Below are 25258 nucleotides of genomic sequence, written 5' to 3' on the forward strand. Positions count from 1 at the left end.
CTGTCAGCACGGATAGCAAGGTAACCAGGTGGGGTAAATTCAGAGTCATATATGTCAGGGTGTAGCCAGGTTTCAGTGATGCCAATAATGTGAGGTTCATGGGAGGACACAAGCGCGAGAAGATCAGGGAGTTTGTTTGAGATGCTTCTAGCATTAAGATTTAAGACAACGAGACTGGGTGACGAGCTAGGTGAACGTCAACGGGGTAACGGAGGAAGCTCACTAGATTCGGTAGCTTCATGACAGGGTAACGAATGAAGCTCAGAAGATTCGGTCGCATCGTGATGGGGGTCCCGTTTCAAGCTACTCGAAGCTTCATCCCATGTGTACCTGACACCATCAATGAAAGCGTGATTGTACCGAAGCTTCACTTTTGAACCACCGTCACGAAGCGAGGAAGATGCATTCCATATTTTCTTACGAAGGGCACGGACGTTCGCAGAGAAATCCTCAGTGATGTAAAAATCTTCCCCTTTGAGATTCGATAGGTTCTTCATGACAACAATCTTTTCACTGAAGTCAAGGATCCTTAGAATGACAGGACGTGTACGTCCATCACTGGGTCTGCCGATGCGATGACAACGCTCAATGCGCGGACATTCTATGCGAAGATTTTCAGTCAATATTTTGCACATTTTGGACAATAAACTGGCGCCATGTTCATCAGGATTCTCTTGTAGACCTTGCACAACAAGATTGTTCCGCCTTGACCGGTTTTCTAAGTCTTCATTCTTTACAACCAAGTTGGCTATTGTTTTTTTTTAATGAGGTAATGTTCGAACGGAGGTTAGCGCTCAAAGACTCAGAGGCTGTAGGAGTTGCAGATGATTCCAGTGATGAGACACGAGCTTCGAGGACATCAAGACGAGCGGAAAAAGTTTTCTTAATGTCTGTAATGTCACTAGCGATTCGTTCTTGACCAGCAATTAGTTGCGAGAGCTCAGAAAGCGCATCTGCGACACCCGGAGTGGAGGACAAGTCAGTATTGGAACGCGTAGTCCGCTTCCCACTAAGATGTTTAGACGAGTTAGCTGAGACTGATCGTTTAGGGGGGCCTGGGTTTTGTTCAACGTCCCCGCTTTGTAGAAGGCGAGAAAAGCAAAATACAGCATTTGAACAGAAGCTAACAAAACTCTGTGGGCAGGAAAACATCAGCAAACAACGATCATCAGATCGAACGCAGTGAGCGTTCTTTCGGTAACATACCTGCACGGAGAACATGCAACGATTAGGCATCTTGTAAAGGCTGCTGCCGTCCTGCCCACTGAAGAAGTACGCCGGTGCGGTCCGATTTATAGTCCGAGGAAGAGCTGACGTAGACCAAGGGCCGATGGTGATTGGACGGTGTAGACAGGCACGTGGGAAGCCGGCAGGTGCCCAGGGGAGCACGCCAGGTATATCACCAACAAGGGTGACATGGCAGCCCGTAGCAAAGCCGATGGTCCCATCCACGTGCCGCAAGCTTGATGGTTGCGCAGGCGCTCTTGAGTCGAAGTCGCAAAAAAGCGAAACAGCAACAGCCGCGAGGATCTGCACGAAGAACATGCAACGATTAGGCATCTTGTTAAAGCTGCTGCCGTCCTGCCTCAGGAGGATCAGGTGAAGGGAGTCTGTGCGGCCACGTCGCCTTAGCTGGATGCCGACGTTGGAGCGTCCTCGTACCGGTGACTCAGCCGCTGGCTGAGTAGCCGTACCGGAGGCGTTGACAAGGGGCTCACGTGCCGAAGACGAGGACAGCGCCGTGATCCACGGGACCCAAGCATCATGCAGTAGAGACCACTCCTGGCATAGCCTCCTATATAAAGGAGGCTATGCTCCTGGTCAGTAGGCGTCACGATCGAACTCCTCTTGCAGCAGCTGACGGCCGTGCGCGCCAACGTCCGCACCAAGAACGTTCCTCCTCCTGTCCAGGTCACCGCCCCTCCTTTTATAGGTCCACTTCATATTCTTCTTCCGCCTCGTTTTCGGTTTCGTTGTCGTCTTCTCCACCTCTTCCGAAAATGGCAGGATGGCGCCGAACGAGTTATCGCTTACGCAAGCCGTACACTTTTGCGCTCGGAATGCAACCATTCACCGACTGCGAAAGAATATCTTGCGGTAGTCTGGGCCATAAGTAAGTTCCGCCCATACCTCTCCGGAAAACCCTTTCGCGTTGTCAGTAATCACCACTCGTTATGCTGGCTGGCCAACCTAAAAGATCTATCTGGGCGGTTGGCGAGGTGAAGCCTCCGTTTGCAGGAGTACGACGTAACGGTCATGTACAAGTCGGTGCGGAAGCACCAAGATGCGGATTGTTTATCACGCGCGCCAGTGAACCTGGCTTCCCCGGAAATCACTGAAGACTTCTTTTTCCTTGGTGCTGTTAGCGCAACCGATATGGCGCAGCTTCAAAGAAAGGACGCAGAGTTATCGCCGCTCATCGCGTACGTGGAAGGCTGCGGTGGTCCCCGCGTTCCTCGTGTTCTTCGTTAGCTCCAATCTTTCACTCTGCAAAACGGCGTCCTCTACGAGCGCAAGTTTGAGAGCAACACCCTAACATTTCTGCTCGCAGTCCCTTCACCCTTCACAGTTGCCACCTATCTTGAGCGCTTGCCACGACGAACCATCTGCCGGCTACCTGGGAGTCAGTCATACCTTAGCAAGGATTCGGGAAAGGTTCTACTCGCCCAGATTACTTCCGTCAGTGCGGACATACGTCAAAACCTGTCGCCACTGCCAACGCCCTAAGGTTCCTCCGTTCAAACCCACCGGATTTCTTCACCCCATAGCGCCTCCGAAGACGCCTTTCCAACAAGTGGGAATGGACCTACTCGGCCCTTTCCCGAAGTCATCCACTGGAAAACGCTGGATTCCTGTCGCGACGCATTATTTGACGCGGTACGCTTAGACAACGGCGCTTGCAAACGGAACTGCTGTCGAAGTAGCAACGTTTTTGTGCACCACATCGTGCTGCGTCATGGCGCTCCTGCGGTTATCATTACTGATCGTGGAGATGCTGTCACGGCCCGCTTGACTCAGGCAGTCCTAGATCTTACCCACACCAGCCATAAGCGTACAACAGCGTACCACCCACAGACAAATGGTTTGGTGGAGCGCCTTAACAGAACCCTCGTCACAACGCTTATTAACACAGCTCGGTCTTCCTCCCTACAGTCACAACTAAAATCACCCAACAGTACAATTTTACGATCCGTGCACAAGTGTTAAACTAATGACAGAAAACATAGCCTTCTTTTACGGAGCTTGACAGGGGCACAAACACAAATAATTCTCCACTCTACACCCGAAATTGCGAGGTCACAGAAGATAAGTCGCTAGTCATCATGCATGCAATAGGACACAGCAATAATTCCCAGTGAATTCACCAAGAATAGCATGCACCCGGTAAGTTTTTCGAGTGACTAACGGTAACATTGTAGTCTGGCAAAAAAGGCTCGACAGCAGCTTCAGCCTCCACATCAGAGGCAAGCTTGGTTCCCTAGGCGGTGGCAACACTCCGACCCCATTTTTTTAAAAGATGCTGTAGCTAATCTTGCCTTCGACGGTTACGCAAACATGTAATATTAAAGGTAGCGACCTGAAATGCTGCGACAATTGCATATTTTTTGTGCTTGGGTTATTGAACGCAATTCCCTGAACTGGGGTGGCGCGCCTGCAATTCGACGGCCTGTTGGGAAGACAATGCCAATCGTTTTGAGGTTACGCTTCCCAAAGCCGCCGCATCGGGTGCCTTCTGGTCATAGCCACTGACACACACCTCATCATCTGCAGGACGCTTCAAAGGTGCGCTGTTGTCCATCGCTTCTGAGACAGGCAAGGCTTCGGCCCGTGAAGCCGAGCGGACCACGTTGCCCGCAGCCACGCTGAAAGTCGACGGAGCACCAAACACGTTAGAGGCTGATACCTCAGTTGGCACGCTGCCGCACTCCGGCGACGAAGGGGATTCCCCGTGGGAGCAGGCATGTCGCACATTCACTGGCTGCAGCGCCTCAAATTAATCCACAGAAGGGGTGTCCAGCTGTCCTGATCTATGGGCGACAGATGGCCCCTGTGTAGCGATCACAGGACTCAGAGTGGCAGGCCCAGGGAGACCCAGGCCTGGTGGTTTTGGGTCTGGGGACGGGGATCTGAAATGGTCCGTACCTATAGACTGTCCCTTGCTGCTGTTTGGTGCAGAAGATATTGGTTGCCCTTCTGTCGAGAGCTCGGGCTCTGTTCACCTGACGCGTCCACAACATCCGACACATTCAAAATGTGTTCTGACACCACCTCATCCTCATGTGTCCAGTTACCCTGGCGTAACCTGTCAGCATAGCTCATGATGCATTTGTTTACTCGGTGCCCAAAGCGTCGGCATTGGGTGCGCCTAGGTGTACGACACAGACGCCGTACATGGCCCACCTGGCTACAACGAAGACACAGCGGACACCTACCTGCGATCACAATAAATGCCTCTACCCCGAAAAGATTGAGCGTGTGAGGAATTGTACTTGCTGACACTCCGCCCTTGAGCGTGAGCTAGATTTCACGGTTCGCTGTTTCCATGTGCTCCATTGTGGGGCACCGCCACTTCTCACGCTCGACTGTTTGTACAGTTCCAAAATACTCCAAAGCTTCTACGATCCTCCGGTGCTCCTTATAGCGCCGAAGGCAAAGCACCTTAGTCTTCACGTTTTTGGTGCCCGGCTAAAATACGATACACTTGAGGCCTCTGACAAAGACCCCTCCTTTGAGGAACTGCCACTGCAGGTAGCCATCCAAACATGGCTCATTTGATACTGGCCAATCTACACAATCTCATGGCGGTCCAGAATATCCGCGAGGGTGTCTCGGAAGCCAGGAACACTGTATGGGTGAGGTCAGCGTGCAGAAAGACGGTGTGGAGGAGAACATTACCGGTAGGAAGTCGAGGGAGGACAACTTTGTACGATCCCCTGTTAACCCATGCGTCGGAAGACCTCGGCCAAAGGCCGATGCGCTGTTGCGTTGTTTCCAGCTAGAAGCATTTCAAGACATAGCCTGTTCAGACCGGCTTCCCACGCTGTTGCCGCAGTCGATCATGCTTCATGTTAAAGTGCAACACACTCTCGCGCCATGTATTGCCCAGCATCGTCTTCGTCAACATCCAACTGGGGCACAAACAGATAGATCAGCTTCACCGCGATATGAGCTCAACCTCTAATATTGTCTCCGGACGTGCCGATGACCCAGAAAAGAGAAACCATGAGCCAACAAGGCTAAACACCTGCTTTCACACGTCTACTATGCTTAAATGCTTTTATACCTTAGCAAATTTGAAGCGAAAACTTCACTACGGGACTTCGTGCTTCGATCGGCGGGTGCCGAGTAGTTTTGACCTTCAGCTGAGCTGAGTTAGAGGTCGAACCACGAAAAAGAGAAAAACAAATTAATCAACAACCATGTCTGGGAGTCAAACCCGCGGCTGCGCTAACCGATCTCGTTTAAGGGCCGCTCGCCTGTACCGCTAGGCTATCGCCGCATTTTTTTCGTAATTGCATGAAAATAGTGCCGAAAAGAAAAATCTGAGCATGCTTACGCCACAAAACACCAGGCCACCATACCCCAGCATGACCCCACCTTCCGAAACATCAAAAGTCCGGGAGGCGCATTCTTCACGAAAGAAAGATTTCGACGATCGTGGTGATTCGGCATGGCGGTCCATCATGCGGCTCTTCCAGAGGCTAAATAGCCGCAGCAACATAAATAGAGCATATGGCACAGCACAGTTTTTCTCCACGGGCAAAAAACAGGTACTGTAGGGCGTTATGTCCATGTGAAGAGCTAACCGAACCTATTCCAATGAAATCATCTGTTTCCCGAGGCTGTCCATTATCGCCTGTGTTGTTTGCCCTATATTTGAACCCCTTTACCTCAGTATTATTAACGGTGCAACTATCCGTGGTTTCTCCCTGTCGCAATGTGAAATTAAGATTTTTGTCTATGCATATGATATCGCCCTCTTTTGTTCTGACCAAACGAGTGTGCTTGAGGCACTAAATTTGACTGAACAGTTTTGCGAGGTATTAGTTTGGACCCTTAATTTAGATATATGCGAGGGGTATTGGTTGTGCCATTGGCGTATAACGCCAAGTCATTATGGTGGTATTAGCTGGGACAGCCAGACCCTTCACTACCTAGTGGTTCCCCTTCACCAGATTGGCAACAGTAGAGCCTACTGGGGTTCACAGATCATCATCATGAGGCGACGAACCCAGGCTTGGATGGGTAGCGAAATGTCAGTGTTTGCTCAGGCTCAAGTCTGCAACCTTTTTTTTTTTGCGAAACTTGCCTATGTGCTGCCGGTTCTGCACTGTGCGAGGAACAAAGTGCAGGTGATGCACAAAATTCTGCAACCTTTGTATTGCGTTCCCAACGGGAACCCATGCGTCGCGATAACCTATTTCTTTCTTTAGGGTCTGGTGGAATAGGCCTGGTTGACTTGTTGGTTCGTCAGCTTGTTTCGCATTTTTCTTTTTCTAATCGGCAAACCACCCTGTTTTAGTTTTAGTAGCTGTGCTTATTAGGCGTCTTAGTGCTCATTTGCCTTTCCTGCTCGTACCGAATGGACACACTCGTGAGGGACCTTTCTGGGGATTCCTTAATGATACCTTCAATTTCCTCACTTTACTCTTTTCTTTAGACTACGTGTATATCCTTTCCAGAAGGCAGATGACTCAGGCACTTGCAGAGTATTTGTTCCGTGTACCGTTGTATCGGCGACCTTTTCTGGAGTTCCCTGACACCAGTGTTTTAAAACGTGTTAGTCGAATGTGCCTTTGTTCTGCTGCAAAAACATTCTTGTTTAATCTACACACATTTACCCTCCCTGTGAAGGCATGGCTTCATGCTAAGGAGATGCTTGCGCCATACCATTGTTTTATTCTGTGCATTGATGCTGTGTTGTTCTGGGACATATTACAACCAATAATTAACTAGGCTATCGCCGCAGCCAGCACGCTTGGTGTTAAAGTGCACCACACTCTCGCGCTGTGCATTGAGGAGCGTCGTCTTCATAAACTTCCATCTGCTCTGTCCTGCGGCGACTAATGTTTCGAGATCAGGAACGAACCTAGTTTGAGCGAGATGCGAGTTCGAGGTGAAGCCATAAAAAAGAGGGGGAAAAAATGAATCAGTATCCATGACTGGGAGTCGAATCCGTGGCTTCGCGAACAGATCTCCTTTAAAGGCCGCTCAGTGAGGCCACCAGGCTATCGCCTTTTGTCTCTTTATTGGGCCTCTAGGCTAACGCCGCAGCCAACACGCCTTGTGTTAAACTGCACCAAACTCTCGCGCTGTGCATTGGAGAGCGTCGTTTTCATCAACTTCTATCTGCTCCATCCCGCGGCACTCCCTGCTCACCGTCGTCTTCTACGCAGCAAAAATCCGTGGTTTCGCTCTGATTCGAATGTAGTAAACATTCTCTGTAATTTTTTTTTTCACTCGTTTTAATTCTCCGCTTTAGGTGTCGCCTTTGCCAATAGGCTTTATCCTTTGCGCTTCATCGCTTATGTTATAGGAAGTCAGTCCCTTAATCTGGCATGTTTTTACGTGTTCCGAAACTGTAGGTGGCGATTTAGGCTGCGAAAAATAGTCGTAGGTTGTACGTACTAGGTTTTCACTAACAGAGCACTAATTATTTGTGGTAAGGAGAACAGGATTTATCCTTGAAGTCTTTTGCTGTAAATTGCACTGATGTGTACTTAGACGCATCTTATAAACGCTCGTAGATTGTTTGCTCAGGTGCTCTTCTCTTACAGCCTGGTTTCAAAACAAGCTCGAACTTACTGTGTGCTTTTAAAACTGCATCTATCTTCTCGTCGAAGAAAAAGTTCTGCAAAGAAGGAACAATAACGTATTAATACCAAAGGTTGTCTGCTTGGTCTAAAAGAGAAAGTTTGGCGAGTAAATTCAGCAAACTTAGGTATGTTTCAATAAACTTCTGGTTCTTTTCTTGTTAACTTTACTCCACTGATGTTCTTGCGACATCGTGGAGGAAGAGCTGCAGACAACTGATGACATATGGGCGACACACGGAAACGTATCAACTAATCCATATACAATATCTACATTAACCATGCAGGAAACGCGTACAGTCGCGGGTAAAAAAGATTAGCACACAGGACGGAACACCAGAGCCTCGGAATGACAACGCGTGGCGCTGTGGGTGGCGAAGAGGCTGATAACGAGAGTGCCGGGCCGTTCCCATTCTACAGTATTAGGGGGTTCAGCGGACGGCCACGGACAGCAAAATTACTGGCTAAAAGCAGCGCTACCATCTATTCTTCCCGCGAGTTCCTTTTGACAAACCATCGCGGACATAAAAAACCGTAATAAAAAGAAGCCATCTTTGTTCATGATAACCGAGCGAAAATAAATGCTGCAAGCACAGTCACGTAGGGTCGGCACTTCAACGCTCGGGTGGTGCACGCTTGATAAAGCTTACTTCCTGCAATCCCCCCCCCCCCCCCCCCCCCCCTTGGCTGCAAACATGGAAACGGCCCGTTAGGCAGGTCTGCGTATCGCAGCGCCACGTGGTGAGATATACGAATTCTAATCGCCAGTGATCTGTGCTAATATTTTTTGCTCGCGACTGTACACACTAAATTAACAGACACGGATTTCAGCTTCCAAAGGTGACTGAAAACTTGAGATTGTGTTATCCCAGCTGGCAGAGCTGACGCCTCTAGCAGCTTCCCATAATACGACCTGGCCCACTATGCACGACGAGCACTGACATAAAACTGAACCGCTCCACATAACACAATCTTGCAGATTAACAGCAAGAAAACAAAAGTTGTTATCTTCACTCTAAGGCAGTCATCAGCGCAACGTATTAATTTAACCTTCGGTGACACAACAATAGAAGTCGTGGATACAATAAAAATACTTGGTGTACATTTTCATAAAGACATGTTATGGGACACTCACGTTAACAATATTGTTTCCCGAATTGCCAAAAGCGTCGGCTTACTAGCGAAATTCAAATATTTTCTACCGACCCCAATTAAGTTACTTTTGTTCAATGCATTGTTTCAGTCACATGTAAACTATTGTTTTCTGGTATGGGGAAGCACAACATTTACAAATTTACAACTGATCCACATGCTAAAAAAAAAGCAGTTCGCCTTATCGCACGGGTAGATCCTTATGCACACACTAGAAGCCTGTTTATGCAATTCAAAGTACTTTTTGTGCATCGGCTCTACTCTTATATTTTAGCCAAAAGATATAAACAGGATGTCCAAAACAATGAGGTCCTCATTGAAACAATATCAAATCTAAGTTTAAGAGAAGGTAGATCTACATCGCGGTCACCTGAAATTTGGAAAATTCCATTCATACGCACAACCATCAGCCGTCAAATGCTCGAATATTCACTTCCAACCTTGTTAAATTATCTCCATAAACACGATATTAATATCCAAAGTGTTAGCACCCAAACTCAAGAATTTTTTTACACAGCAAGAGTGATGGTTATGCTCGCTATAATTGCATAATGATGTTTTTCTTTTCTCAGGTGTATTATGCTGGTCTTGATGTGATGGGGATATCTTATTGTTGTGTAAAATGCGATTTTTTCTTTTCAGACAAGAAGGTCTTGACTCACTTTCTATGTGTGTATGTTCTCGTGACTATGCTGCTATACATGTAAATGTGCAACTGCTGTATGCCTTGTAAATGGGGGCTCGAACCACGTCAAGTGATATGTTTTCACTTTTGTTCGAGTCTCTTTCCGCCTCGATGGAATAAAGTTCAATTTCATTTCATTTCAATTTCATTTTTATAAACACGCCTTTTCGTTTCTCGCACCCGCACAAACACGAGCCCTCTGCGTGCCAGCCTCCCCCTCCTCCGTCTCGTTAGCCGTGGGACGAGGAAAGAGTGAGCCATCACTTCGTAGGGGCACAGGCTCGAACATTGTCGAACCGACCGGCGGCGCTTAGGAAGAAAGTAGCAATGGCCGCCTGCGCAAAGCTGTGCCTCTGTGCCCACATATTCCGGATTGAGTTTAGACCTTCATCGCCGCTAGCTGCGCTGTCAGTCGGTAAGGAAGTATGGCCGGTGACGTGCGTCACGGCATGCTTACAGCTGCGTCCGGCTTCCAGTGAGTTCGACAACAGCCTTATCTTTCTCTGCCTCCTGCGGGCGCACCGAAAACGCCCAGGGTTAACGATACCGATATAAAGCGCCTCTTGTTTTGCGAATTGAGTTCACTAAACTTATTGAAACTATTTGAGACTTCACGAGAGCGATTAGGATTATGTCTTTCGCTTATGCACGCCCAGGTAGATGTTCACATAGCCGAGATCGCCCACTACTCCGCTCTGTATGCTAATAAGGCTTCAGAAACATAGAGACGATATTTGCTTCGAGCGACCGTGTTTAGTTAGAGAAGGAACATGACATCAAAAGCTGCGTGTTGATGCAATCAATCCTCGTTCGATGAATTCGTCATCGGTCAGGCCCATCTTGGTCATGTAATTTCCGTGCAGCGGCTCTTAGCCCATGCCACGCCACCACTTGTGGCCGATGGCCACAACATTGGGCTACATCGCGTTTGGAGAGCACAGCCCAGAAAGACCTTCGCAACGTAACCGTAAGATGCAGATATGCGAATAGCCCGATCCTCGGTCCACATACTCTTTCCAAGCCACAGGCGCATTGGGACAACACGTACCTTAAATACGTGCACCAGGTCACCGCAAATTGCGTATTGCTCGCAGCCGAAACTTCATTGCACATATCCTTCATAGTCCACATATCTCTCACGGCTCAGGCCCATATGGGCAACATTGTCTCTAGACAGCAGCTGCTTGCCAACGTCGACCACGTCGCCCCACGTAGCATATCTCCGCTACAACCTTATCTCCGGGCCCCATTTCAATAACTGCTCAGGCTCACTTTGGAAGGAATACCTTAGGGCGAGATGGAAGGAATGTCTTAGGGCGAGAAGATGCAGATGGGAGCTGCAGATAATTTTGCTCGCTACCCACAATTTTTGGACGATAATTCCCTGGAGAAAACTTCTGACCTGAGGCCTCCAATACTTTTTTACACACACAATTACTTTAAGTGATGTGCATCGCAGTGTTTATGCGCAGTAAGAGTCGTGCAGACGCTAACAGCCTTTTATTCATTTTGTCAATAAGAAACCCAAACACTGTTGCTTTCTGTAATTTATTGGTTACTTTAGTCTTCGAATGCTCGTTGTTTGGGTATTAAATTAGGGCTGCTTTGTTACAGCACGCCGATCACTTTTCCGGTGACTTCCTTCAAAAGCATTGGATTAAAAAGTTGAATTGTGTCTTTGTGAAGGTAATTCCCGCCTTTGTGTCCTCAGATATTTAAAGTGTTAGGACTCGCTGTAGCATGTGCAGATGGCGTGTAAGCAGTTTTATTGTTTTCAAGACGGCGTGAAAGGTGGTCAGTGGATAAAATGACAGAGTGTCCATGTAGTGGATGGCAAACGATACGAAAGATAATAAGCCCGGTTATATTGTGCCTTTAAACCATAAATAGTAAATTAGATTCACAGTTAAGATTGGTGACGCTTGAATGAAAGGACTGATCAGAATGGACGATTCTTGCTTCGTGGTTCTGTATGGACTTGAGGCCATGCGAGAGAGATCTGATTGATAGGCATGCGAGTGCGCATGCGTATTACTGCTTTGAACAGACGGAACAGAAGCGGGATCTATTTATAGGTTATGTAATGCGCGGTGACGACTTGAGGGAGGGATAATAGTGACATTTAGGCATTTATAGCAGGTCACTGCAGATGTTTTGTACTGAGAGGCAGGGGCGTAGCCAGGGGAGGGGGGGCTTATGGGGCTTCAGCCCGCCCCGAAAATTTTTAAAACTGTGACCTACCGCAGCATAGCCGAAGTACATATCGGGACTTCTGCTATCATAGTTCTGTTCTTGTCTGGATCATCTGCCTGTCCGTGCATAAAGTTTACTGTCTCTGATTGCACAAGATGCTTATTTGCCTTGTTTGACGCATTATATAGAGCGACTTTTACTTAGATCCGTAGATTTAATGAAGACATACGTGTACCTAAATATGTTGTAGTGAGATTTTGTGTACACATAGAGTGACTTTGTTTCCAGCGACACTTTTTTGTTCTTTATGAGTGTATCTTCGCATTTCTAATACTCCATTTTATCTTCGCACTCCTCGTTTATTCTTGTGCTCGCTGTTGCGACTGAAGTTTCGATGCAATTGCTCGCAATACATGACCGCTGACAGCTTCTGCGGCGCAGTACACTGAAACGAAGGACAGCGTCATTGAGATTTTCCCCTGGCTGTTGCTTATGTACAAAAATGTAAAGGTTCTTGAACGAGATCGAGGTCTGCAAAGTATCATTAACTCTATCTCCCCAAAATTCTGGAAACTTCTAACTCCAGGTGATAGGTCATCACGCAATATCTCATTAGTTGACAATGATGGTTCTGAGGTTCCATCGGAACCTGCGTTCTGAGGTAATAAACTCATACTTTTTCTCTATTTTTAGCAATGAACCTTCCTTAAATATCCTTCCCTTACAAAAGCTTCCATTTTCTCAGATGCCGCTTGTTACTCTCACTGTCAACGGTATTACAAATCTCATTGATAAACTTAAGGTTTCAGGAGCTCCAGGACCTGATATACCTTCAAAGGTGCTGAAATCCTCCAAGGATAGCTCAAGCCAGTCTTTGCAAATAATATTCGAGCAATAGATTGCTACAGGTTCAATTCCAGGTGACTGGAAGACGAGTCGGTTAGTTCCAGTTTTTAAAGCAGGTAACTGGTCCGAACCTTCCAACTACCGTCCAATTTCTTGAATATGCATTGCCTGCAAGCTGCTAGAGCACATTATACATATATTCACACGTGGCCTCGCATCTAGAACACAGATGCTTCTTTTCCCCCAATCAGCATGGTTTCTGATCCGGTTATTCATGCGAAACCCAACTTTTTCATTTCACTACCGATCTCAGCCTAAATTTAGACTCGTGATTTCAGACTGATGTCACATACCTGGACTTCCTGAAAGCTTTTGATCGTGTATCCCACTAGCGTCATCTAGCCAATCTTTCATCCTTATGCCTAGATCCTCTGGTATTAAAATGGCTGCATTGTTTTCTAACTGCTCATAGTCAATACACTTTTATCCATATTGATTAGTGGCCTGCCACTGAGGTTTTGTCCGGCGTCCCACAGGGCTCAGTGCTCGGTCCACTTATATTTTCATAAATGACCTTCCTTCAGGCATTTAATCGACCATTCGTCTTTTCGCAGACGACTGCGTCTTGTACCGTCACATAAGCACTAAAAAGACCAGCTAATCCTTCTAAATGACTTAAGCAGAATTGAAGAGTTCCGTTCCTCGTGGCTAATGCAGCTCAACGTTTCCAAGTGCAAGCACATGCTAGTAACACGCAAGTTCACAAACGTAAACTATGCGTATTCATTAAACTCAACCACCTTTTTCCAAGTCGTTTCATGCCGGTATCTCGGAATTCATATCACCAACAACCTGACATGGTCCGAGCACATTACGAAGTTGGCAGCTGTTGCTTCGAAATCACTCGGGTTTCTCATACGGCACCTAAGTTATTCCTCACCTTCTATCCGAAACCTAGCCTATAATACTTTCGTCCGCTCTAAACGTGAATATGCCTGCCCTGTTTAGAGTCCACAACAAGCTCACATAACTGAACTGACACCCTAGGAGCTATTCAAAACCATGCAGCCAGCTTCATTTCATCAGACTATTGCACCCACTGCAGCGGTACAAATAGAAAATTATCTCTCGACATAGAGCATCTGGTGCACACGCCTGTTTGACTTTATTCCACAAACTATACCATTGTTTTCTTTCGCTTCAGGACTCCACTCTGCTTCCGCCCCTTAGAATGTCGCGCCGTCTCTTCAACTCCATGAGCATTCTACGCTCCCACGGCTCCACTAACGCATTTAACAAGTCATTTCTTCCTGTTGTCATCGAAGAATGGAATTCATTAACCGAATGCATTGTCATCCAACGCGATCCACGTAAGTTCCGCCAATTGCTGCTGTCTCACTTAAAAACGTGATGTTGATCATTGTTCCCTTTGCGTTTTACTACCGTTCTATATATTGTCACGTTGTAGTGACGGTAGTCCAGCGGTCAGGAAGACACCAACCAGTCTTGGAAACGAAGCTCTTTATTTGGGCTGGATTGTGCCCAAAAAAGAACTGAATCACTCGGCGGCGGCGTAAGCAACAAACGTGCTCGTCATTCGTCGAACTACGAATGCCCGCTGCTCGCGGCATCGTTCAATTTAAAGCCGGCAAGGAAACTTCGAGATAACAGGTCGAGATCGTATAGAGTAATCTGGAAACACGTAGATGCAGCTCGGCATGGCTGTGATCAATCGAGATTAGTCCGGTCGCTTCTGGCGTCACGAACACAAATGATAACACCCCTTTCCTGCGGTCTTGCGCAAACGAACGGACACTACAATGCCAAGTGGTATTACCCCCTCCCAAAGAAGCATCGTCTCGATGCTTTAAAATGAAAATAAACACGGATAACGCAAACTTTGAGTCTTTTAGCGTTCATAATATGGCTTCAGGCGTACGACATGTACGACTTCCGGGCGTGTGCGGCGTCGCTGAGATGCTGTCGTGCCGTCGGGGATGACTTCATAGTCGAGGTCACCGATGCGACGGAGAACCCTGTACGGGCCAAAGTAGCGTCGCAGCAACTTTTCACTCTATCCACGGCGGCGAACTAGCGTCCATATCCAAACACGATCACCTGGCTTGTAATGCGTGTCTCGTCGGCGCAGATTGTAGCGTCGGGCGTCGGTGTGGTGCTGGTCTCGAATGCGAAGCCGCGCAAGTCTTCGGGCTTCCTCGGCGCGATGAAGGTAGGCGGCGACGTCGAGGTTGTCTTCGTCAGAAACGTGCGGGAGCATTGCGTCGAGTGTTGTCGTGGGCTTCCTGCCATATACCAGCTGGAATGGGGTAGATCTGGTTGTCTCCTGGACGGCAGTATTATAAGCGAAGATCACGTAGGGTAGAATGGAGTCCCAAGTCTTGTGTTCGGCGTCGATGTACATGGAGAGCATGTGTGCGATGGTCTTGTTCAGACGCTCTGTGAGTACGCTGGTTTGTGGATGATAGGCAGTTGTACTCCGATGGCTTGTCTGGCTGCAGTTTAAAATGGCTTGCGTCAGCTACGCTGTAAATGCCGTTCCTTTGTCTGTGATGAGCACTGCGGGGGCGCCGTGTCGCAGCAGAATTTGTTGTACAAAAAATTTTGCAACTTCTGTTGCGGTACCACAAGGCAACGCTTTTGCTTCGGCGTATCGGGTCATGTAGTCGGTGGCCACGATGATCCATTTGTTACCCGATGATGAAGTAGGCAAGAGGCCGAGGAGGTCCATCCCAATTTGCTGGAAGGACTTAGTTGCAGGTGGTATGGGGTTCAAGAGTCCGGCTGGTCTAGTCGGAGGCGTTTTGCGTCGCTGACACTCACGGCATGTTTTCACCTAATGGAAAACGTCGGCAGCTAGCCGCGGCCAATAGTACTTCTCCTGGATGCGGTGCAACGTGCGAGCAATCCCGAGATGCCCTGCAGTCGGCTCATCATGGCATGCCTGCATAATTTCTTGCCTGAGATTTTTGGGCATGACAAGAAGATGCACTATCCTGTTGGGCGCGAAGTTCTTCTTCAGGAGGACATTATTGTGAAGGACGAAGGACGACAGTTGGCGCTTGAACCCTCGGGGAGGCGATGCGGTCATTCCTTTCAGATAAGCAACTAGGCTTTGCAATTCAGGATCTGAGCGCTGCTGCTGCCCGAAACTGCTCGCGCTTACCGGTCCTAAGAAAGCGTCGTCGTCTTCGTCTTCCGGTGCTGCGTCGACGGGGGCTCGGGACAAGCAGTCTGCGTCGGAATGCTTGCGGCCAGATTTGTAGACTACAGTTATGTCAGATTCTTGAAGACGCAAGCTCCAACGAGCAAGGCGGCCAGAGGGATCCTTCAAATTGGCAAGCCAGCACAGAGCATGGTGGTCGCTCACAACCTTGAATGGTCGTCCGTACAGGTAGGGTCGAAATTTGGACGTGGCCCAAATAATGGCCAGACATTCTTTCTCGGTCGTCGAATAGTTGGCTTCGGCTTTCGACAGTGAACGACTTGCGTACGCGATAACTTTCTCCTGTTTACCATTTTTCTGAACGAGGACCGCTCCTAAGCCCACACTGCTTGCATCTGGATGAATTTCGGTTTCGGCGTTTTCATTAAAGTGTCCGAGCACAGGAGGGGACTGTAAGCGGCGCTTCAGCTCTTTGAAAGCTTCCAATTGCGGCGTTTCCCATTTAAAAGGAACGTCAGCCTTTGTAAGTTGGGTCAAAGGCTCAGCGATGCGCGAAAAGTTCTTGACTAATCGCCGGTAATAAGCGCACAGTCTAAGGAATCTGCATATAGATTTCTTGTGATTAGGCTGTGGAAACTCTGCGATCGCGGCCGTCTTCTGAGGGTCTGGGCGAACTCCATCCTAGCTTACGACGTGACCAAGGAACAGCAGCTCCTAGTAGGCGAAATGGCACTTCTCTGGTTTCAGTGTTAGTCCTGAAGACTTGATTGTTTCCAGCACTGTCCGAAGCCTTCTGAGATGGTCTTCAAAGCTTGAGGAGAAGACAACAACGTCATCTAAGTAGACTAGACAAATTTGCCACTTCAAGCCTGCGAGAACCGTATCCATTACTCTCTGGAACGTCGCTGGGGCAGAGCAGAGGCCGAATGGCATCACCTTGAAGTCGAAGAGTCCGTCTGGCGTGACGAACGCAGTCTTCTCGCGATTTTTTTCGCCGACTTCTATTTGCCAGTACCCGCTCTTCAGGTCCATCGATGAGAAGTACTCAGCGTTGCATAGCCGATCCAACGTGTCGTCGATGCGGGGGAGGGGGTAGACATCCTTCTTCGTAATGCTGTTCAGGCGGCGGTAATCGACGCAAAAGCGAAAGTTGCTGTCTTTCTTTTTCACTAGGACGACTGGTGCTGCCCAGGGGCTCCTCGATAGTTGGATGACGTCGTCACGAAGCATTTCCTCAACTTGCTTGCGGATAGCTTGGCGTTCTAGCGGCGATACGCGGTAGGGGCTCTGTCGAATTGGTCGGGCGTGTTCGTCTGTGACAATGCGGTGCTTGGCAAGGCTGGTTCGTCGTACATTCGATGCTGATGAGAAGCAGTCGCTGTACTTTTGAAGAAGACTGCGTATTTGGTCTTGTCGGCTCCGTGATAATGCTGGGTTGATATCAAACGTTGGTTGATGACCTTGGTGAGATGGTTCTACGGGTTGGTCGGGTAGGGCAAATATGTCTCTGATGTCTGCCAGCTCGTCGAGGAAAGCGATCGTCGTACCCTTGTTTAGATGCCGGTACTCTTCGGTGAAATTGGTTAGCAGCACCTTTGCTTGGCCATTTCGGATTTTGGCGACTCCCCTTGCGACGCCCAGTCCTCGATCAAGGAGCAACCTACGTGTTTCCCTCGACGACGCCTTCGGCAGTTTCGATGTCTCCTGTACCTATGCTGGCGACGACACTTGATCGGGGCGGCACGCCCAGTGCTTCGTCGAGGACGTTTAAGGCAACGCGATGAGTTACTGGCATGGGCAGCGGTAAAGGCCTCAAGTCTGGCCGCGTCGTCGTCGTCGTCGGTGTTGTCCTCGAAGTTGTCGTCGTAGGTGTCGTCGGAGGTGTCGTCGGCGGACGATCTTTGTCCTTGCGCTTAGAAGCAACCTCACCTCCAGAGGCTGCTTTATTCAGTTTAACCTTCGGGGGCTGGGGGAGCGTCCACGCATGGCGTAACCTCGGTTAGGAGATACAAAGCGTGGTGACGATGGCGACGGGGAACGTGATAGGCGGCTCGGTGATGAGCATCCTTCCCGACGCAAAAAGCCCCCTATTTCGGCTGGTCGCTGGCCGGGTCGGGGTCGTGGAGCGTCGTAACAGAACCCTCGGAGGCCCTAGTCTTCTTTATGGGCAGTGCCGAAGGACGTGACCGGCTTCGCGACAGTGGAAGCATAGTGGGCGGCGCTGGTTGGGAGTTCTCCACTGGTCGCATTTCCTCGGCTGTACGCGTCGCTCGTAGGACGGGCGGGTTGGGGCGAGAGGGCGGCGGTCCAACGCAGCTGGCTGGTTCCGATAGGGGCTTGGGTCCCGTCGTCGGGGGGCAGGACGGCGCACAGCTGTGGCGTAAGTTACGAAATGTTCTATTTCCGTAGTGGAGACCTACGGATGTCATGGCGTAAGTCATGGCTGGGGGCTGCAGAGGCTGTGTGGGTGTCGGCGTCACACCCAAGGCCCGTTGAACCTCGTCCCGGACGACGTCAGTGAGCGATGAAACCTGCGGCTGCCTTCCTGTTGGCAGCAATCGTCGGAGCTCTTCTCGCACAACTTCACGTATAACCTCCCGCAGGTTATCGCTGTTAGCGGTGTCCAGGCGCCTTGCTGACAAAAAGCGCTGCTGGCGGTCATACTGACGGGCTCTGGCATCAAGTGTTTTTTCCATGGTGGATGCCTCTTCGACGAATTCCGCAATGGTTTTCGGTGGGTTCCGTACGAGGCCCGCAAAGAGTTGCTCTTTAACTCCTCGCATAAGCAACTTCACTTTCTCTTCTTCTTTCATGCTCGCGTCGACACGCCTGAAGAGGCGCTTCATTTCCTCAGTGTACACTGCAACGGTCTCGTTTGGGTGTTGTATGCGAAACTGTAGCAGCTGCTGGGCTCTCTCCTTTCGCTCGACGTTTGTGAATGTCTTGAGAAGCCGCTCCTTGAAGGTTTCCCAGTTGGCAAGGCTGGCTTCCTCATTCTCGAACCAGACTCTTGCTGGTCCCTCCAGGGCGAAGAAGGCGTACTTAAATTTCATTGCATCGTCCCAGTTGTTAAAGACAGCCACACGGTCGAAGGGCTCCAGCCATTCTTCGGGGTCGGCGCCAGGCGAAGCGTCGAAGGTTGGTGGCACCCGGGGCTGCTGCAGAATGATTGGAGTGGTCGTCTGGGTCAAGCTCATGGTAGACGTTGCTGCTGGCTTTCGCTTCTGGGTAGGGTACGGCAAAATACCGAACTCAGGTGCGTCCCCTTGCAGGCGTCGGCTTGCGCGGTGGACTGGACTCAGGTCCTGCGGTAGATGACTCAGAGGGCTGGCGTCACGACTTGTAGGGGGTGTCCTGAACATGGAAGGCTACCCAGCACCTCCACCAGATGTTACGTTGTAGTGACGGCAGTCCAGCGGTCAGGAAGACACCAACCAGTCTTGGAAACGAAGCTCTTTATTTGGGCTGACTTGCGCCCACAAAAGAACTGAATCACTCGGCGGCGGCGCAAGACACAAACGTGCTCGTCAGTCGTCAAAGTACGAATGCGGGCTGCTCGCGGCATCGTTCAATTTAAAGCCGGCAAGGAAACTTCAAGGTAACAGGTCGAGATCGTCTAGAGTAATCTGGAAACACGTAGATGCAGCTCGGCATGGTTATGATCAATCGAGATTAGTCCGGTCGGTTCTCGCGTCACGAACACAAATGATAACACCCCTTTCCTGCGGTCTTGCGCGAACGAATGGCCACTACAATGACACGTGGTAATATGTTTGGCCACTCTCTCTCTGATGAGTTTGTGTATTTTCTTTTTGTATCCTGCCAGTATATGTATAATGCACTGATTGTGAACTGTTTTATTCTTCTGATGTAAACCCCCCCCCCCATTTTGTAATACCCTACCACCCAGAGGTCTTTAAGGGTCAATAAATGATGATGAAAAATGATTATAAAGATTCATTTAAATATTTGTCCTCTACGTGCTCTGTTCATGGCCTTTACGTTTTCATATCAGCGGCATGCACTGCTTTGCTGGTTTCGGACTGATATAGTTCTAGACTTCGTGTGATATTTGTTTAACTTATTAAATACGCAAGAACACGGAAGCATTGGTATCAGTTATGTCTGCCAGGATTTTGAAGGCATACGAATAGATTCTTTTATCTAAAAAGATGCATATTTCACTTGTCTAGTCAGCGCGTAGCGCTATTTAATACAGGATGGCATTGTCAATGGCAATGCAGTTATTATTCTTGCGTTTGATCCCTCCACAATTTCTATGAGGAGGCTGCGCTGAAACATGACCGCCGCACCCCCCCCCCCCCCCCTCCAAACAAAATTTATGGCTACGCCATTGGTGAGAGGTACCGTAGTTATTCAAGAGGTAGGATTACCTATGATGGATCATAGTTAGTGACGTTTTTTTCAGGTTCAGAGGCAGGAACCAGTGGCTGCATCATGATTCAGTGTAGTTCAAGTCAGCTTGTAATATTAAGGTAGTAGTGCTGTGAGTAATACAGGGATAGATTACTGTAGATTAACAAATAAATGCTTGTGAGGTGCGCACTCATTAGCCTTTAATAGACATTGAATTTTAAATAAACATTTATGCACAAATTTTTCTTTTTAGAGTACGCACAAGAGCAAGGAAACGAGCGGGACGTTAACGCAGGCCTTTATATGACGGGGCATTGAGAAGGTACGTTTTCCTGAACAGAGTTGACCACAACGCAAGGCAATTAGCGGATATGCTGTGCCTATTCCAGAGGAGTGTTCGTTCAACTGGTGATGTTAACCCGATCTCAACGCTTTTCAGACCCGAGATGCCAAAACACGGGTACAGACCAGGAATTTATTCGGCATCATGTATAAAGCACTATCCACGCTAACAGCGTCTTGCTCGAGGGCTCTTGCTGCTTAAAATAGCTTCTAATACGTTTAGTCACTGCTTCTGCAGCTTACATTACAGGCAGGCCTTGCATGCATTCGAAGTGCTACTTAGGAGATTGGGAGTTTAACCAAGGAAATAAAGGCCGTAGATAAGAAAAAGCCTAGATTGGTGAAAACTTTTCTTCGCAAGCTATCATTACCGTGTTGTTTGTGAAATAATGAGCAAAAGACAGTGGATGTGGGTCCCACAGAAAAACGAGCGCTTATAATAAATCCTTTTTAGCGGCAAAAAAAAGACCCGAAAAAAAAAGCCAATTACGGAACTTTATGCGGAATAACCCTATCTGTGTCAGAATTTGCGCTAAAAATAACCACGAATCTTTAGCCCCAAATTCTGGAAAAAATAAAACCGTAAACAAAAATCCCTGTGTATACACAACCGCTTAATATGAAAAATCGCTATATAATCCTCCTCGAAGACTCAGTGGTTATGGCGCTCGGCTACTGTCCCGAAAGGCGCGGGTTTGATCCCGGCCTTGGCGGTCGAATTTCGATGGAGGTTAAACTCTAGAGGTCCGTCTAATGTACGATTTCGACGCATGTTGAAGAACATCAGGTTGTCGAAATTTCCGGAGCCATTCACTACGGCGTCCATTATAGCCTGAGTCGCTTTGGGGCGTTAAACCTCAGTAAACCATAAACCATAGAACTTGCTATTCGGTACACTGGGCCACGTGAATTTCACGCAGTCCTTGGAGGACCACGTACTTTTTTGCTTCCTTAATATGAACAGCGATGCCAGTAAAGTCCCGAATACCAAAAACAGTTGTTTCCTCTTCTGTATTATGAGTTCAGGACACAAGCGACCGTGAGTGCAGAACAGCAAATGCAGTAAGTGACAGCCCTTTTCCTACAGCGCAGCTCTTAGGCACCCCTTCCCGAATTGAGCGGCATGCCTCAGCGTAACCGAAAGAACGAACGTATCGGAGGATAAAAGAAAACGAAAGAAGTACACTGCGGAGGACGAAAGACGGCGATAGCGAAGAGAACGTGGGGAGGCAAGCTGAGAAAGAGTACGGATGAATGGATAGATGCAGTCAAGAGCGGCCCCTTTGAAACGTGGTGGTGGCAGTTGCCACCATGCTCGCTTTCTTGTTTTTATATTTCTTTAAAGGAGTTCGCCATTCACCATTTTCTTTAAACACATTTTTAATCCTACACTTCTAACTTTATGACAGCTCACCGCTTTTGAGCCACGAATCTTCCAATCGCTTTTGCTAACATCCACCGGAGATTCATTCACATCACCACTGTTATTTCCAAACCCTAGGGCCTCAGGGAGAGTGACTTATCCGAATGGGTACCGTCACAATCAGGTATAAGCTGTGCAATTGGTTCTACGTATCTACCGCACTTCCCATGCGTAATCTTGGTTGTATTTCTTTTGTTTTTGCCCATTCTAACGCACCCTGCTATAGCTTCAGAGATTCGGGCACTGCCTCTTGAATTATCCTAGAACGATTCCTTCTTGATGTGCCTCTTCCAATTTCGATGTTGTTCTACAATCTACTTCTTTTCCATTGAACTATTCCAGTTTTTATTTTCTGCGTTTTTTACCTGTCGTTCAGAACTGTTTTATTTCTACGTCCTTGTATCCTTCATACTTGCTGGTTAGTTTCCTAGTCGTCCTCCGCCATTGTGAGTAAATGTTCTTTCTCTGTATGTATTTAAATGCCTAAGCTGCCCTTCTGCTATCGTCCAATTTCCTCCACATCATCATCATCAGCCTGACTACGCTCATTGCAGGGCAAAGACCTCTCCCATGTCTGTCCAGTTAACCCTGTCCTCTGCCAGCTACGGCCACCGCATACCCCCGCAAACTTCTTAGTCTCATCCACCCACCTAACTTTCTGCCGCCCCCTGCTATGTTTGCCTTCTCTTGGAATCCACTCCGTTACCCTTAAGGACCAGCGGTTATATTGCCTTTGCAAAACATGCCCGGCCCAAGCAATTCTTCCTCTTGATTTCGACTAGGCTGTCATTAACGCGCGTTTGTTCCCTTATCCAGCCCGCCCGCTTGCGGTCTCTTAATGTTACACCCATCATTTTTCTGTCTATAGCTCGCTGCGTTGTCCTTTACTTAACTGAGCCCCTTTCGTTAGCGTCCACGATTCTGCTCCGTAGGTGGGCACCGGTAAGATACAGCTGTGATAGACTTTCCTCTTGAGGGTATTAGTAAACTGCCATTCATGATTTTACAGGGCCTAACATATGCGCTCGTGAATGTCTTATGTGTCCTTTCGTTGTGTCCCTTGCTCGTTTTTTGCTCTAACTTCTTTAGAAAATGCATCACTAACTAGCCCGGCAGCTTGCTCTCCTGACCTACCATATGCGCTCACCCCATTCTTATTCTTCTAGTTATTTTCCTTTTATTATCCGAATCAGCAGCTACTACCTGGCCTAAGTACACACATTACCTTACCATTTCCAGGACCTCGCTACCAGTTGTGAACTGCTGTTCCCTTGCGACACTGTTGAACATCACTTTGGTCCTCTGCATTTCAATTTTAAGGCCTACCGTTTAGCTCTGTCTGTCTAACTCGTGACCACCTTTTGCAGCTCATCTCTGAGTGACCTAGCAATGGAATCGTTTGAGCGAAACGAAAATTACTTTGGTATTTTCTGTTAACTCTTATCCCCAACTTTTCCCCATCTAAGCCTCAGACTACATCTTATGAGGCGATGAATAGCATTGGCGAGATCGTGTCTCCCTTCCTGACAACCCTCCTTATTGGAATTTTATTGCTGGCTTTATGAAGTGATATGGCAGCTGTGCAGTCGTTATAGATATCTTCTAGTATTTTCAGGTATGAATCTTCTGCACCCTTATTCCGCAATGCCTGCATTACTGCTGAGGTTTCAACTGAGTAAAATGCTTTGTCGAAATAAATAACCCCCATATATAGGGATTGGTTATATTCTGCGCACTTCTCTATGACGTGATCGTTAGTGCGAATATGGTGTATTGTGGCGTATCCTTTAAGAAAACATGGCTGAGCATTTGGCTGAGCATTTGGCTGATTGAAGTCTAAGATTGTTCTGACCTTATTAACCATTACCTTAGTAAATACCTTGTAGGCAACAGACAATAAGCTGATCGGTCTGTAATTCTTCAAATCCTTGACGTCTCCTTTCTTATGAATTAAGAGAATGTTAGCGTTCTTCGAAGTTCCTGGTACGCTGGAGGTCATAAGGCCTTGCATATACAGGGTGGCTAGTCTTTCTAGCACAGACTCCCCTTCGGCCTTGAAAAGATCTGCTTGCTTTACTTGGTCCACACCAGTTGCTGTCGCCCTTTGCCCTGTTCCTAAGGCTTTCTTTACTTCCTCCTTTTTTACTGGCGGGATGTCCCATTCGAGTGCTCTACTGCGTCTCTCATTAAAGTTCTGATTACAATCGCTAGTGTATAGATTTGTGTAGAACTCTTAGGGTATTTTAACCGTCTTATCCGTATTAAAAATGATATTGCCCTCTTTGTCGATTAATTCATAGATCTAGTTTGTACCGATGCCTAATTTTTTTTCCCTGCTTTCAGACTACCTGCGGTCTTTAGAGCATGCTGGATTTTCTGCACGCTATACTTCCTTATGTCGGCTACCTTGCGCTTATTTATTAACTTTTTAGCTCTGCCAGTTTTATTCTGTCCGGAGTGTTAGGCGTTTTCATGCTTCGGCGCTTATTAATCAGATTTCTTTTCTCCTGAGATGGCTTGCCGGTATCCTGTCCAACCATCCCACCGCTTTCTTCTCCTGGCCAATCCTTAATGACAGCTGTGAGGTTGTCGTTGATTCTTTCAACATTAATCGTCTTCCCCAGTTAGAGCCGAATGTCTGCTTTGCAGCAATATCATTAATTTCTTCAGCCGTTCTTCATATAATATTTAACTCTGAACTTCCTTTGCTTGGAACGTTGCCCAGCCAATATCCCCCAGTACTGCCTCATATGTGGATTTGCCTTGGGCATCTAGTGCTAATCTTCCGACAGCTCTGTGATTTACTCCTAACCTTGACTGAAGTTCGGTCCTTAGGCACAAAATTGCATTCCTGAAAGGAAGACCATCGCACCATACTTCGCAAATACCGTTCAATACATCATATTTATTTTACCCCAATAATGCCCTATATTAATCTTGGCATCTCTTCCGCCTTTTGCCCTAACAAAATCATCATGCTTTTTTGTGTAGACCTGCCCTTCCTTTGCTTATGCACCAAGATATTTCTGTCCAGCCACTCTCGTATTTCATGACCTTGCATTTTAAGCACCGGATAAGTTGTAGGTTTAAAAATTATGGCACCTGATTACTAAAAATGAAACCTAAGGCATCTCCCTCATCTCCACAAAAAATAACCACAGTTTGCAAACTTTCCTGGCTATCTTCTAACAGTACAATATCGTACGCATACTTTAAACTGGAGGCGCCGTTGCTCGACAACC

The 25258-nt window shown here is 47.9% G+C and overlaps 1 protein-coding gene across 1 annotated transcript in view; it reads right to left on the reverse strand.

The window, feature by feature from the left end:
* Positions 1–25258, reverse strand: part of LOC149368007 (uncharacterized) — a 151956-nt gene that overhangs the window by 62938 nt on the left and 63760 nt on the right. Inside the window, exon 4 of the mRNA XM_089575514.1 lies at positions 7807–7852. Within this exon, the coding sequence (XP_089431640.1) occupies positions 7807–7852 (46 nt within the window). The remainder of the gene's footprint in view (positions 1–7806; positions 7853–25258) is intronic.

This window comes from Amblyomma mixtum, chromosome 1 (genome assembly GCF_055824585.1).
Source record: "Amblyomma mixtum isolate Tamu chromosome 1, ASM5582458v1, whole genome shotgun sequence".
Lineage (NCBI taxonomy): Eukaryota > Metazoa > Arthropoda > Arachnida > Ixodida > Ixodidae > Amblyomma > Amblyomma mixtum.